General features: G+C 40.0%; 1 protein-coding gene across 4 annotated transcripts in view; it reads right to left on the bottom strand.

The window, feature by feature from the left end:
• DPP4 (dipeptidyl peptidase 4) overlaps positions 1-13,036 on the bottom strand; it is a 74,341-nt gene that overhangs the window by 32,975 nt on the left and 28,330 nt on the right. For all 4 annotated transcript variants that reach the window (XM_011358539.2, XM_023529777.1, XM_011358549.2 and 1 more), the window contains 2 exons: positions 9,699-9,859; positions 8,158-8,261 (listed from right to left, as the gene is read on the bottom strand). In XM_011358539.2, coding sequence (XP_011356841.1) covers positions 8,158-8,261; positions 9,699-9,859 — 265 coding nt within the window. The remainder of the gene's footprint in view (positions 1-8,157; positions 8,262-9,698; positions 9,860-13,036) is intronic.

The raw sequence follows: 13,036 nt of genomic DNA, 5'->3' as shown, positions 1-13,036 counted from the left end.
TTATTTCCAGATCTTAGTACAAATAGACATTTTACTCAATGAACTGAATCTTAATGGGAATACAATTTTAAATGATTGCTGAAAGTGTTTAATACCATCGTGGCTGCTAAGAGGGTTCTATGGAAAGTAACCTCACAAGGTGATCTGATTGTAATTCCTAACTGGGCAGGTCATGGTAGGTGATCACACCCCAGACATATAATTTCTTTAGAAAAGGTTTATCTTTGCCTTAAGCAAGCCCTGGCCATTATTTTTGTGTATCTAGGTTTACACACTTTTGTAATGCTGCTTTTCAGACCCCTCAGAAGCAAAACCACTCTCAAGAGAGCACATAATTTTGTTAACTATCCTGTAATCCAAAGGGACCCCGCTTTCTTTCCACCTTCATGTAATCTTCCATACATTCCCTCCTTAATTCCAAAAGCATAAAAGAAGCTGCAAACTGCTGTTGTCCAAAGCATTTTTTCTCATTCTGTTGAGATCTTGCTTCCAGGCATATCCTCTGTTTGGCTCAAATAAATTTTTAAAAAAATTCTCTACAGGTTTGGATGTCCTTTCATCGACACCATAATATTTTACCTTTTCTTAAAGCTTAAAGTGTAATTTAATTTTAAATGGAAATTGAAATAAATCCAACAGGGGGAAAAGCAGCTAACATTATACCGTGGTTTAGCATACGTGATTCACAGCATGGCTCGGTATTTGTCAAGTCCACAACTTGGCCTTTGGTGGTGCCAAGGAGTCAAAGGTGACATTTTCCCATCTCTTTTCTGCTGTCTTCTGGGAACATTACCATGAAGCTTAAGACACTGGTTAAGATTTGAGTATTTTCTGGTAATTTGACGTGCTACTCTAGAAAATTCTTCTCATTAGGGTGAAACTACAGCTAACCCTTTTCTCAACTTCATTTTCAAAGGGGAAAAATTGACTCACATCTCTACAAACTCTGAAAATTAAGTAATTATATTCTAAAACTCTTAAGAGTCAAAACATGAAGCATGTGAAGAAATTAAGAAACTCTTTGGTATTTTAACATAAACATATACAAATGGAGATATCTCTAGCAATGTACCCTCCTCCCACACATACCTTTAAAAATGTTTGGAACTACATTTTGATTTGTATGGAATTTTGAAATGCATGGAATTCATAATTTACTTTTCTGCTAGCCTCCCTAACGCTATTTGCTCTGGATATTTTATTTTATTTTCTCCTCCCGTTTCTCAGTGTGACTATTCTTAAATCACTCCTTTCCACTGTTTGATCGAAGCCTTGCTTCCTTTTGTCGAAAGGATTCAAAAGGAATCTTTTCTTCCCCCATCTTGCAGTCTGGCCCTATGGCTGCATTCCCTCCCCCACAGATGCTCTAAACCCTCCCTTGCTCTTTTTCCTTCACAGGCTGCGCCCATCCCTCTTCTTGTCATTTTGCTCTCCTTGCTTGACTGCAAGTTCTCTGAGGCAGGGTCACAGCTGTCTTGTTCACAGGATATCCCCAGGGCCTAGCAGAATACCTGGCACAAAACAGGCAATCACTAAAATTCTGTGGAATGTAGCATTAAAGAAAGGAAAAACATCCTATCCTGTCCTTTGTGGCCAAATAGCTCTTTCCTTCCTCAGAATTCAACAGATCACTTCCTGTCTCCACTCCCTTCACAGATACTAAATCAAATAGCAAATATTAATGGAGCACTTAGGGTGTATTGGGTTCTGGATAAAGCATGTTAAACCCCTCACCACTTCTCTATCCTCCTCTTATAGCTGGGGACACTTAACATGTTCATGTACCCAGGTGTACCTGGGCCTCTAGGCTGTTTCCACTGCAGGTGGCAGATATTGAAAGAACACTAAATCCCTTCACTTAGCAGCAAAGCACCACATTCCCACAAGTAGGGATTCCTCTCTATTTCAGTCTTTTCTCTTGCTTATTAAAATCCCATATTCACAATCTAGTCTGCACGGCTGTTATTCCATGAACACCATCTGAAGTTTCCCAGTTGTCCTGCTTTGTTCTACCTGTCATTCAGTCTGAAAGAACTGCCATACTCCTTTAGGTCTTACTCAAATATCCCCTGTCCATGATGCTTTCTTGGAAACACCCTCCTTCCACACTGCTCTTATCAGTCTCATGGTGCTTATCTCAAGGTGCCAGGCCTCAGGGTCTGAGTGGGAATGCTTCTTTGCATGCCCAGCAGCAAGGGTACCCCATCTAGCCTAACTCTTCTGTATTGTGGCCAATACAAATGAATTAAATGAATTAAATGAAATAAAGTGGAAAGGCAAATATTTCTGACAGGGAATAAATACTTGGAAAAGGAATGCAAGAACAAAATGCGAAACAGAAAATAAACATTTTTTGAAATAAATTTTCTAGTCCAGGGGTCAGAGAAGTTTTTTGGTAATAGACCCAATAATAAATATTTTAAGCTTTGTGGGCCTCATGCTCTCTGTCGCAACTACTCAACTCTGCCTTTGGAGCACAAAAGCAGCCAGAGACAATAAGTAAATGAATGAGTATGGCTGGGTTCCAATGAAATGCTGAGATTTGAAGTTCATACAATTTTCACAAGGCATGAACTATGATTCTTCTTTTGGTTTTTTCTTCCCAAACATTCAAAACTGTAAAAACCATTTGTACTCTCAGATTATACAAGATGGTCTAGGAATAAGGGGCCGGATTTGCCCAGTGGGCCCTGGTGTGCTAACCCCTGCTCTATACCAGTAGTTCTTATCATTTTAGGTCAAAAATGCTTTGTAAATCTGATGAAAATTATGTACTTCTCTTTAGGAAAAAAAAAAAAAAGGATCTCCATACCCATGAACACAATCTCCAAGGGTTCCATAGACATCCCTTAGGAACCTGGGCTCTAGAAAGAGCCTTACCCTTTTCCAAAGTGGCTTGGTTGGGGCCAGGTGGTGGGGGCTGCAGTAAGGAAAGGACAGACCAGGGGGGAAGAAAGCTTATACACATGATTAGTGTGTCACCTGGTACTGAGTGCTTTATCTACTACTAGCTATAAATTATGCTTTCAGGTTCAGAAATCAACCATAGAAAAATAACTCTTTCTCATTTGAAAACATTGAGTAATGGAATTTGGGAAGTCTGCCAGGAAACTCATGCAGGTAAATTTCATCTGGCATCGTCTTCTCTCCTTTCTAGATCCAAGGTTCATGAACCTGTATCCTCCACTACCTTTGTCACTCTCCATAGCCCAAAGTGTACTCTGTACCCTGTGGGCTCCCAATAAGATGATTCACCAGCCGAGAGGACAGTAAATTTGGAGTTCTTACACATACATGCTTGTCTTCAATCACAGTTTCTCTTTAGGATTTGGAATTACAGGGAAACAGAATGAGGGCACATATCCCAGCCCTGAGCAGAGATCACGCCAGGACCAGATGTAAGCGAGTCATGAAAAAGTAATAAGGAAACCAATGGTTTAGCTGTACTTTAAATCCCCATTTAAAGCCAGGAAAACCCAATAAGCAGGATTATCAAGTACACGTTGCACTACATACCAATTTCATTCTACGAAAACACAGAGACAACTATGGAGTAGACTTTGATTGTGTAATGGTTGGGGGAAGGGTAGAAGAGTGAGTGTACAGACAGCCTGAACTCCCCTTGAGGCAGTGACTGCTTAGCCCAGGTTAGACATAGTAATTCAACAGCCCTTCTAACTTCTGGAAGGGGTTTGTCCAAGGGGAATATGGTTGATTTTAATACTAAAGCAATGGAGTAATTTCTGGACATAATACTAGGTCACACATCTGTGGAATCTACTATGTGCCAGGAACTGTTCTAAATGTTTGATGTAAAGCTCATGACCCCCATATGTGGTAGGAACATTAGAGTTCATATTTTGCAAACAAAAATATAGCAGTGCAGAGAGGTTAAGTAACTTGCCCAAGGTCACACACTGGAAAGTGCTGGAGCCAGGATTCAAACTGAGCAGCTGGCCTTGGAGGTTCTGCTCCCTCTGTGGAACCTCTACCCATCCCTAGCTTCACCCTCTTGCTTCTTTTCAGAATAAAGTTCCTCACTCTGTTAAATCTATTTATTCCTAGAGAGTATGTGTAAACTGAATAACTGAATTTTATAAAGCGAATTTTATATATCTAAATGCACTGAGAGAGACTTGCTTTTGAAAGTCATGCTACAGGAAATCCCTTTGTAAAGTGACTGTTGCCTTGCAAAGAGTAGGCATTTAATAAATGTCTGTGGAGCGACTTTAATTCCCCTAATTTGTATAAATGTTTCTTTTGGTATATTAAGGATACTAAAAATGAGGTACACGTTACTAACTGGAAAGAATATTGGAGAGAAAACTGCTACTAAGAGCAAGTGCAGACGGCGGAGTGATTAATTCAGTGAATCACCCAAGGAAGCAGGCGTTCTGCCAGTGCTGGCCTTGGGCTCCATGCCACCCTCTGCTCTGATAGGGATGCCAACCCTCCTGGGGCCGCTGACAGATCGCTGAAGGGAGGAATGGATGGGGTGAGGTGGAGCAGATCTGAGGGCTCAGTACCAGGGCATGTGAGCTCCTAATCTACTTCCTTTCTTGCAGGTGTCACTAGCTTCCAGAGTACTTCAGTTTATTTATCTCCTATGTGACAATCCCAGATCCCGATGCTCCTATTTCATGGACCAACGGTCATCAACTGTTCAGAGGAGATAAAACAGAAATGAGGATGGGGCAGATCATGAGAACTAGCCCTGGGTGTGATGGGCCCCAGAAGCTATCAAGCAGATGTTGGGTGGAGTCACCTCAGTGGAACTCACCCTCCCCAGTCCTCCAGCTTTAGGCCACAGAACTTGCAAATGGCTGGGAGGAGAAAGAAAAACAGTAATTGCCATGCAAGGTCATTTCGAAGGCCATCTTTGGTGCTGGCTATATAAACTCCTGTTTCACACATATAAAGTCACATATTTACACACCTCATCTATCTGTCCACCCTTCCATGCATCGACTTTATCCATTTATTCTATAAATATTGATTGGGCACTTGCTGTGTCCCAGGAACCTGCTGGGCTCTAGCAATACTATTGAAAGATTGGCCTCTACCTGTAGAACTTGTCTTACTTCAATTCAGCAATGTGAAGCACTGTTCTAAATAAAGTAGTTAGGGGAATTATAATTTTACACTATATATTGTTTTCTCCCAAATGTTTTGAACTCTCAAATTTCCAGTATGAGTAGTTAATACAAATGAACAGTTTGACAAATCTAATCATTATGAGCTCTAAATCAGTCAGAGCAGCAGAGAGGCTCACCCTGATTCAGGTTCGGGCTGAGGTCACTGGCAGAGTGACCTGGATACCCTTCTCACTTGTTATCAGTGGAGCCCATTCCTAACAAACTGCAAAACAGCCTTATCCTCCTGTAGGATTTCACCTGCTGGAAGGTTTGTGGTGAAAGCTCATGGCTTTTAACAGGAAAATTAGTAGAGGCTGCTGGGCAGTGATTAAGAGGCTGAATTTGCCCATATTGATTTGGCCTTGTTGGATCTTTGCATGAGGCCAGAAAACAGAGCATCACCATGTATTAGAATGTTTTCCCCAGAAAGGACCTCGAGCCTGGTTTTAGAAAAGCTGGGTCCTTACTGCTGGTAACAGAGACCAGAGGTGAAATTGCAATTTCCTCTACAACATATTCCTGTGATATTTCCCAAAACAATTCTTTGGTAAAAAACATTCCACACAAAATATTTCCAGTGAGCGAGGCAGCCCTCACCATGAATGCGGTGTAAAGGTGGCATAAAGAACTGCAAAGAGCAAAGACTTGATGACTCATTCATACAGGGCAAAGAATACATCCTTAGAACTGTTTAAGTTTCCTCAGCTCAGCAATTCACAACTGCACCTTGGAAAGTGATTCCTAAGTGGGGCAAACTCCAATTCTTCATCTGTGAAATAGTTGTGAAAATGACACCGTAGGGAATGTCTGGGGAATAAATGAGACCTGAGCAGACATCAGTTCTGCCCATAGGAAGCACTCAATACATTTTAACTCCACTCAATTATTCTGGCCCGGCAGGTGCTGGCCTAGGTCCTATTACCAGCTCCCACGCTAACTTGCTGTGTGACCTTAAGCAAATGAGTTTACCTCTGTGAACCTCAGTTCTCTCATCTGTGTCTCATGGTGGTGTCCTAAGTGTGTTCTGGAGTCCCCATAGGTTTTGTCTAATCTCCTGAGACTCCTGGAGAAAGGCGGGGGAACAAGGATTGGGCCTGCAACCTGAGTAGCAGTCTTCCATGTGTTTTCTGGCTCCGCACCTCTGTGTGATGCCTCACTTGTGCAAAGTTTTCTGGGTCCTTAAAAAAAGTTTCTCAACCACCAGTGAGGTCGAAAGCCCTTTCGAGATCTAATATTTTTCAGAGCAGACCCTCATGGATCATCCTTTCTGCAGACAGACATGGATTGTAGACCAAGAGGTCACACCAGGCCCCACTGCCCTTTTTCAAGACAGCCCTGTGCCTTTCCATGCTCGGCGTTTCTTCCACTTCCGTGCTCTGCTATGATCCCACCCGTTCAATCCGCACATTCTCCTGGATGTTTTCTTTGATCCCCAAGGTCATGAAAAACCCATTCCTCCCCCCTCAGAATGCTTCCAGCCTTTTGTTATACCTCTGTCACATTTACTTTTGGAGTCATTTATCAGAATGTTTTATATCCTCTACCCGATCATAAGTCCTATAAGGGCAGAAGCTCACTCTGAAGATGTTTGTGTATGTAAATAGTGGGTGCTTAATCAATGTTCACTGAAGAGATGGCTGGATGGGACCACACAGCAGATTTTAGAGCCTCTGGGTAAATTTTTATACCCCCGGACAAACTCAGGAAAAAAAGATTTTTAAACTTACTGATAATTGATTGCCCCTCAGAATAAATAGGTTAATGTAAATATTTCTAAACAAATAAATGAATTAATAACCACAGAGCAAAACCTAATGCAGTAAATGCAACCCTGAGAAAGTGGATGCTTCCATATCGCTCTGATGACAACTCTGGGAATCTGAGGGCACCAGCTGAATTCACACAGCAGGAGGCACCTAAAGTGATTACAAACTCTTTTTTTCAAGTTAGAGAGACAGGTTTGAGTACCGACTCCTACTTGGTTGTTTCCTTAACCTCTAGGCCTCATTATTTTATTTATAAGACATAAATAGTAATAGCCATTAGAAAGAGAGAATTACTTTAAAGATTAATAAAATAAAGCATGTGATAATGCCCTGTGTCTGGCACACAGTGCATGCTCAATATAAACTAGTTGCTATTTAAAAACAAAACAGTTAAACCAATATAAATTAAAAAAATGAATAGGGAGCAACTTGATAGCCCTAAATTGCATGCAACATGGTGGTTATCTTTAGAGGAAAATAACACGGGACTGAAGGTGTTCAGTGGCAGAATTTCAAACCACTAAGGATTATTTAAGCGACTCACATTCTCAGGCATGCCAGCATTATGAGGATCCCTAAATTTAATCTACAGATATTCTGAAATTTTTTAGTTCTTACTTGCAAAGTCCCCTGTGATCTGCCCTTACTCTTGTCACTTTCCTGGTCCCTCAGATGGCTCCAGTCACCCTGTCCTCCTCACAGCTCCTCTAATGTACCGACCATGTTCCCTCTGCAGGGTCTGCTCTTCCTCTGCACAGATACGGTGCCCCCAGCTATCCATGTGGCTAGATCCCTGCCTTTCTTCACATCACTGCTAACAGATCATCTCATCAAAGAGGCCTTCCCTGACATCCATTGACCATCGCTGTCGTCATCGCCATCGCCATCGCCATCACCATCACCATCACCATCTCCAACATCTTTGCCTTTCTCTGGTTGTCTTCACAACACCTGTCACCACCAGACATCTTATATCTTTATTTGTTTCCCTGGTTGTTGTCTTTCTCCCCCACCTCGACTATAGGTTCCATGACACTAGGGACTCTGGCTGCTCTATTCATTGTGCAACCCCATCACTGAACCATGCCTACCACGGAGACATGAAGTGTGCTCAACAGACAGTGATTAAGTAAAAGAATGAATGACTGCTAGCCTGAGTGGCACCATGGGAGGCTACCATTGCTCTGCTATTCATTTTTAAAAAGTTCCCCCTGGGAGCTATGGAACTACTCACGTGTCTGGGTCAAGAGTCTTACCCGGTTAACACAGAAGCAGGAGCAACGATCTGTCTGGAAACTGCATTAGTCAGATTGTTGATATTTACAATGAAAAACTTTACAGTTGGATTCTCAGCTCCTGCCTAGGAAAAAACAATCATAGCATTAGTATTGATAAGAAATATAATTTCACTATACAAAAATGTCTTCATTACAGCCATAAAATTATAACAATCAGACATATTCAAACAATTTAAGACTGATAAAATGAACTTAAGAGAAAGTCATAGAATGCAACCTTTTCATGTTCAGGCAGAAATATATATATATGACTTAAAGGCCTCAAATACTCCTGTTTACATAATAAGTATTCATCATTTACGTATACTCCATGCAAACAAGAATAAATTTCTTAAAATAATTTCTGTTATTTTGCAAATATACCCCAATTCCAGAAGACAAGAAGTCTGCTGGCTGACCAGTAGGAAGAATTCCAGAGGTTCAGCCAAAGATACAGTCAACCAGGAAAATTAGTTTCCCCGAACCGAGAGCCAATAACATTAATTATGAAGCCATCATTTTCACCCCAAATTCAGGTTCAGCATGTTGGAGCTTTATAATAAATAGTATGAAAGAAATTCATAAAACCTTTTTATATATACACATAGATCATTGACTGACAAATTAGTTAGAAATAATATATTTTTAGTAAGAACATTTTATGCTTTGTTTGTTTTTTTGCCAGTTTCACTCATCAAAAAATAACATTTCACTGATAATATATCTCCATATTTAGACTATGATTTTTTTTGTTTCTTTTAACTTCCTCTATCTTCCTAAAATGGCAGCTCTTCATCAAACAAATTGAGTGAGTTGGTAAAAAATATTCTTTTTTCCAATTGCATATAGCCGAAAAACACTATTAGATTTTCCTGTGGACAATACTGTGGCCATTATTATTATAATACCAGTAAAGAACTGTGGTTCCCTTCTAAATCCCCCTCTTCCTCAGCTTACACTGCTTAAGAAAGCTTTTCAATTTTTCATAAACATGCATCCCGAAGGGGGAGAACAGCCTTGAAAACCAAGACATGACACTATTATTCCAAATGTAGGATGTGTGAAATTTACATTAGTGCCAAATCTATAATAGAATCACTAAAACTAGTCATGTATCTGTTAATTAGTAATACAACCTGATATACGACCAAGCTTTTCAACTTCATCTAGGGCACATTCCAACTTCTACAAATGAGATGAGCTTGTGATTCAATTATAGCCTCTCTTTCCCTCCATTCAAACATTTTCAGTGCCCCTACCTCTTTCAAAAGCATTTTCCCCATCTTTTTCGGCTTGTCATTCCTCAAAGTTTTTGGAGAAATTACAAAACCTTAAATCACACTCTTTCCTGGGATAATAAAAATACTTTAAAATTGCCAGATGCTGTTGACTTCAGCAAGAGTAATCACAGCAAGCTGTTGAAGAGAGACTGACAATATTTTCATTAGCAGGAAAGGATTAAATGAAACCATTCTCTTCCCATCAAATCACAGAACCACTATATGAATAGGAGCACAGACCTTTGGATATGGAACATGCACAGTCTTTGGGTACTGCCGTGACTCATCAAAGTAGACGGAGAACTCAATAGGCGGGACTTCGGTGTCATTAAATTGGGCATATGCTAAAAAAGTGCCGTTCGGAGACCACCACAGAGCAGAGTAGGCACTGAAGACTTCCTCTGAAAAAGGACATAAATTGTTCTGTTACAAGAAGGAGCTGATAAATTGGCTTTGGCATTCAAAATATTGTTCTCATTAGCTTTAGTAATTACAGAAGAGTTCAACTAATGAACCACTTTGCATTTGCTGGGCTTCCAAAATCAGAGTAATATAAATGAATAAAAATAAAATCCTCAAGGATAGATCTGGATTATAAAAATAAATAACCCGTTGGACTGTTTTAGAATATTTTAGCACAGAGTATTTAATACAAGTGCTACATGTTTTTCTTTATCTTATAATCCTCTAAATTTATGCCATAAAACATACTAAAAGTAAATTTCACACAAGGGCTGATTCTCCTAATTTTCAAACAGTCAACATGCCAGCATTCTCTCCCCAACTGGGTGGGTGGTATGTGGCTCCATGTTATTAAACCAATATGGTGCCCAGAGTTTACTACTCTTGGCACAAACAAGGTATGTGTGGGAAGGATAGATTTAGAATGGCAAGGAGCTCCATGAGACCCCTACTGAGAAATATCTCCTTTGCTTAGCCTAGAAACTGAAGACTCCCTTGGATTAACACTATCCTCTGGTGTTTAAACTGATGGGTGAGGAAAGAGGGTCATAGAGGGATGAAAAGGAAAAGAAAGGTTTTGCTTTACAGCATGCTGTTGGACTCATTCTCAATCTCTTGCAAAGGTAGCTCCTTCCTACATATATTATGAAGGCTATTCGTGGGACTTCCAACCTCTGGCTCTTAAAATGCCAGAACCTCTTTTACCAACTGGGAATGGAGGATTCAAATAGACTAGATGGAGACTCTTAGTCCTTTAGTCAGGTTTAATCCACAAATCTCATGTTCAGTGTGAGTGTAAAGGTAAAAACAAGAGCATAGGAACTCGAATCTTAGAATCAGGAAACCATCTATCCCAATCACTTTTCTGATTCTTGAGGTTTCCTATCAAGTTTCTTCTAAATGCTTGTTTTCAATAATAATGGGAGTAGTATTTATAGTAATAACAATAATAATGATAATACAATGTATTAATAATTATCATGATGAGCATCTGGCATTTAATGAGTGCTAACCATGCACCAGACATTGATAAGCAACTGACATCTGTTACTTCAGTTAGTCCTCATAGTAACTCACTGTGCAGACAAGCAAAGGGAGGCAGGAGGGCTTAAAGAGAATAAATAATTTGCCCAGGGTCACACAGACAATAATTGATAAAATCAAGAAGGAATCCAGACTATTTGGTGTGAGTCTATGCTTTTTCATCTCCGTGCTCTACAGTCCCTTCTTCCCTATGTTAGCATTTCTAGTAACAGAAAACCTTCTACTTGATAAGGCAGGCTGCTCCCCCTATATCATTTAGGTAGCAATTTAGAATTTACAAAACACTTATCTAATTTAGTCTTCACAAAGATCCCCAGGTGAGCCTATTCATAGCCCATTTTACAGAGAAAGCAACTAAAGCCAAGAGGGATTGAGTGAACAGGGATAAGAACTAAGATGCAAACCTTGTGATTTTAAGTCAAGGGGGTTTCCCACTAAGAACTTCTTCATGTACGGAGTTGATGTCTCACTCCTTGTGGCTTCTACTCATTAGTTCTAGTCTAAGATCAAGGTGCAGTTCCATAAAATGAATACAATGACAGCAGGGTTATGGTTTTTAAAATTTCTTATAGGTACAGGTAGCAGGTAGTGTTCTATGTTTTGAATTAGTGGTTATTTGGAATATAAAACATAATTTTCCATATTGATGATGTATTAAAACTATTCTTATACAACTAATTCTGGTTAAACTGAAAATTCTGAGAATGAAGGCACCATGTGTAGGGAGAATGACAAACAAAGGAAAGATTTCTAGCTCTTCATGATACAAAGCTGTCTGTGAGCACAGGTGTCTATGGCACCCCTCCCCCCACATTCTGGACCTCCCTCTCCATCCTGTGATACCTTCCGTCCCACCACTCTGACCTTATGTAATCCTTGCACTTAGTGTTCTCCCCCGAATAGGGCATTTAACTCACTCCTTGACAATTATTTGTTGGCATCTTTGTCTCCCTCTCTGTTCTGAATTCCCTGAGAGCAGCAGTTGAGTGGCATTTGTCTCTGTCTCTAGCACCTGGCACAGCACCTTGCAGATAGCTGGCTTTCAGTGTGAATTGCACTGAATTACCCACACCTCCAATGTCAACACTACAGCTTCGAGGGGGTAAGGAATGCTCCATCTTCCAAAATTATTTCTTTCACCAAATTTCTCATACTTTCTCTCACCAAAATTCTCATTTTTAGCTCTGGCTTAGGTAAACTACGTTCATACTCAAGAGTCAGAGTCGTATAATTAACTCAAACTAGGAGATAAAGTATTCCCCAAAATAAAAGAGAAGTATACTTAAGATAAAATATTCTTTAAAAAAGAAGATATATTGACTAAAGGAAAGTAATAATCAATTTAAAAAATCATGAAATAAGACAAAGTAAAAACAGATATTGAGAGGTAAAGCTATTTGGGGACATGAGATGAGGCAGAGGGCACAAGTTCCAGAATGGAGGCTTCTCTGTGAATGTCCCTCCACAGTGTGGCACATGGACCTGTTTGGACATTGTAGCTTTGTTTGTCCTTTTACTTATGAACCTATAGATTCTCCAAATGTACTCCCTTTTGATCCCAGCAACAATTCATGGCTACAGTGGAGAGGGTGGATCTGATATATTGAGGTTAGGTTTGCTCTTTCCTAAGTAGAGATCATTTGTAAATATACAAACCCAATTGTAAGACTTTACCTGTAGGGACCAAAGTCTCATTTTTAGAAACATGTCCACCATGTTGGAACTGTGACGCCATTCTTCGTCTTTGAATGGCTTAGTCATAAAGAGGCAAAGTGAGATCTTTCTAGCTATTATTTACTTTAGAGAGGACTTTAGTATTAGGGGTGTCCTTATCTTATAGATGCCCATCTGTTCGAGGATTAGTTGGGTCACGACTTTGGGAAGAGGCTTTATCTGGTTCATGTTGGGAATTTGGAGGCAGCGCTGTGCTGCCCATCAAGTGTTGAAGATGTTTTTCAATCACTAAGTGACCAGTGCTAGTAAATTTTATTGCATGTTTTAATCAAACACTTATTTTTGGGTCATGGGAATCTAGCTTTCTTTTAAAGTGATTTTTTTTTCTTTTGGTAAAT

Source organism: Pteropus vampyrus, unplaced genomic scaffold (genome assembly GCF_000151845.1).
Source record: "Pteropus vampyrus isolate Shadow unplaced genomic scaffold, Pvam_2.0 Scaffold2, whole genome shotgun sequence".
Classification (NCBI taxonomy): domain Eukaryota; kingdom Metazoa; phylum Chordata; class Mammalia; order Chiroptera; family Pteropodidae; genus Pteropus; species Pteropus vampyrus.
The sequence above is the reverse complement of the archived record's forward strand: the minus strand, read 5'-3'. Positions and strand labels throughout refer to the sequence as shown.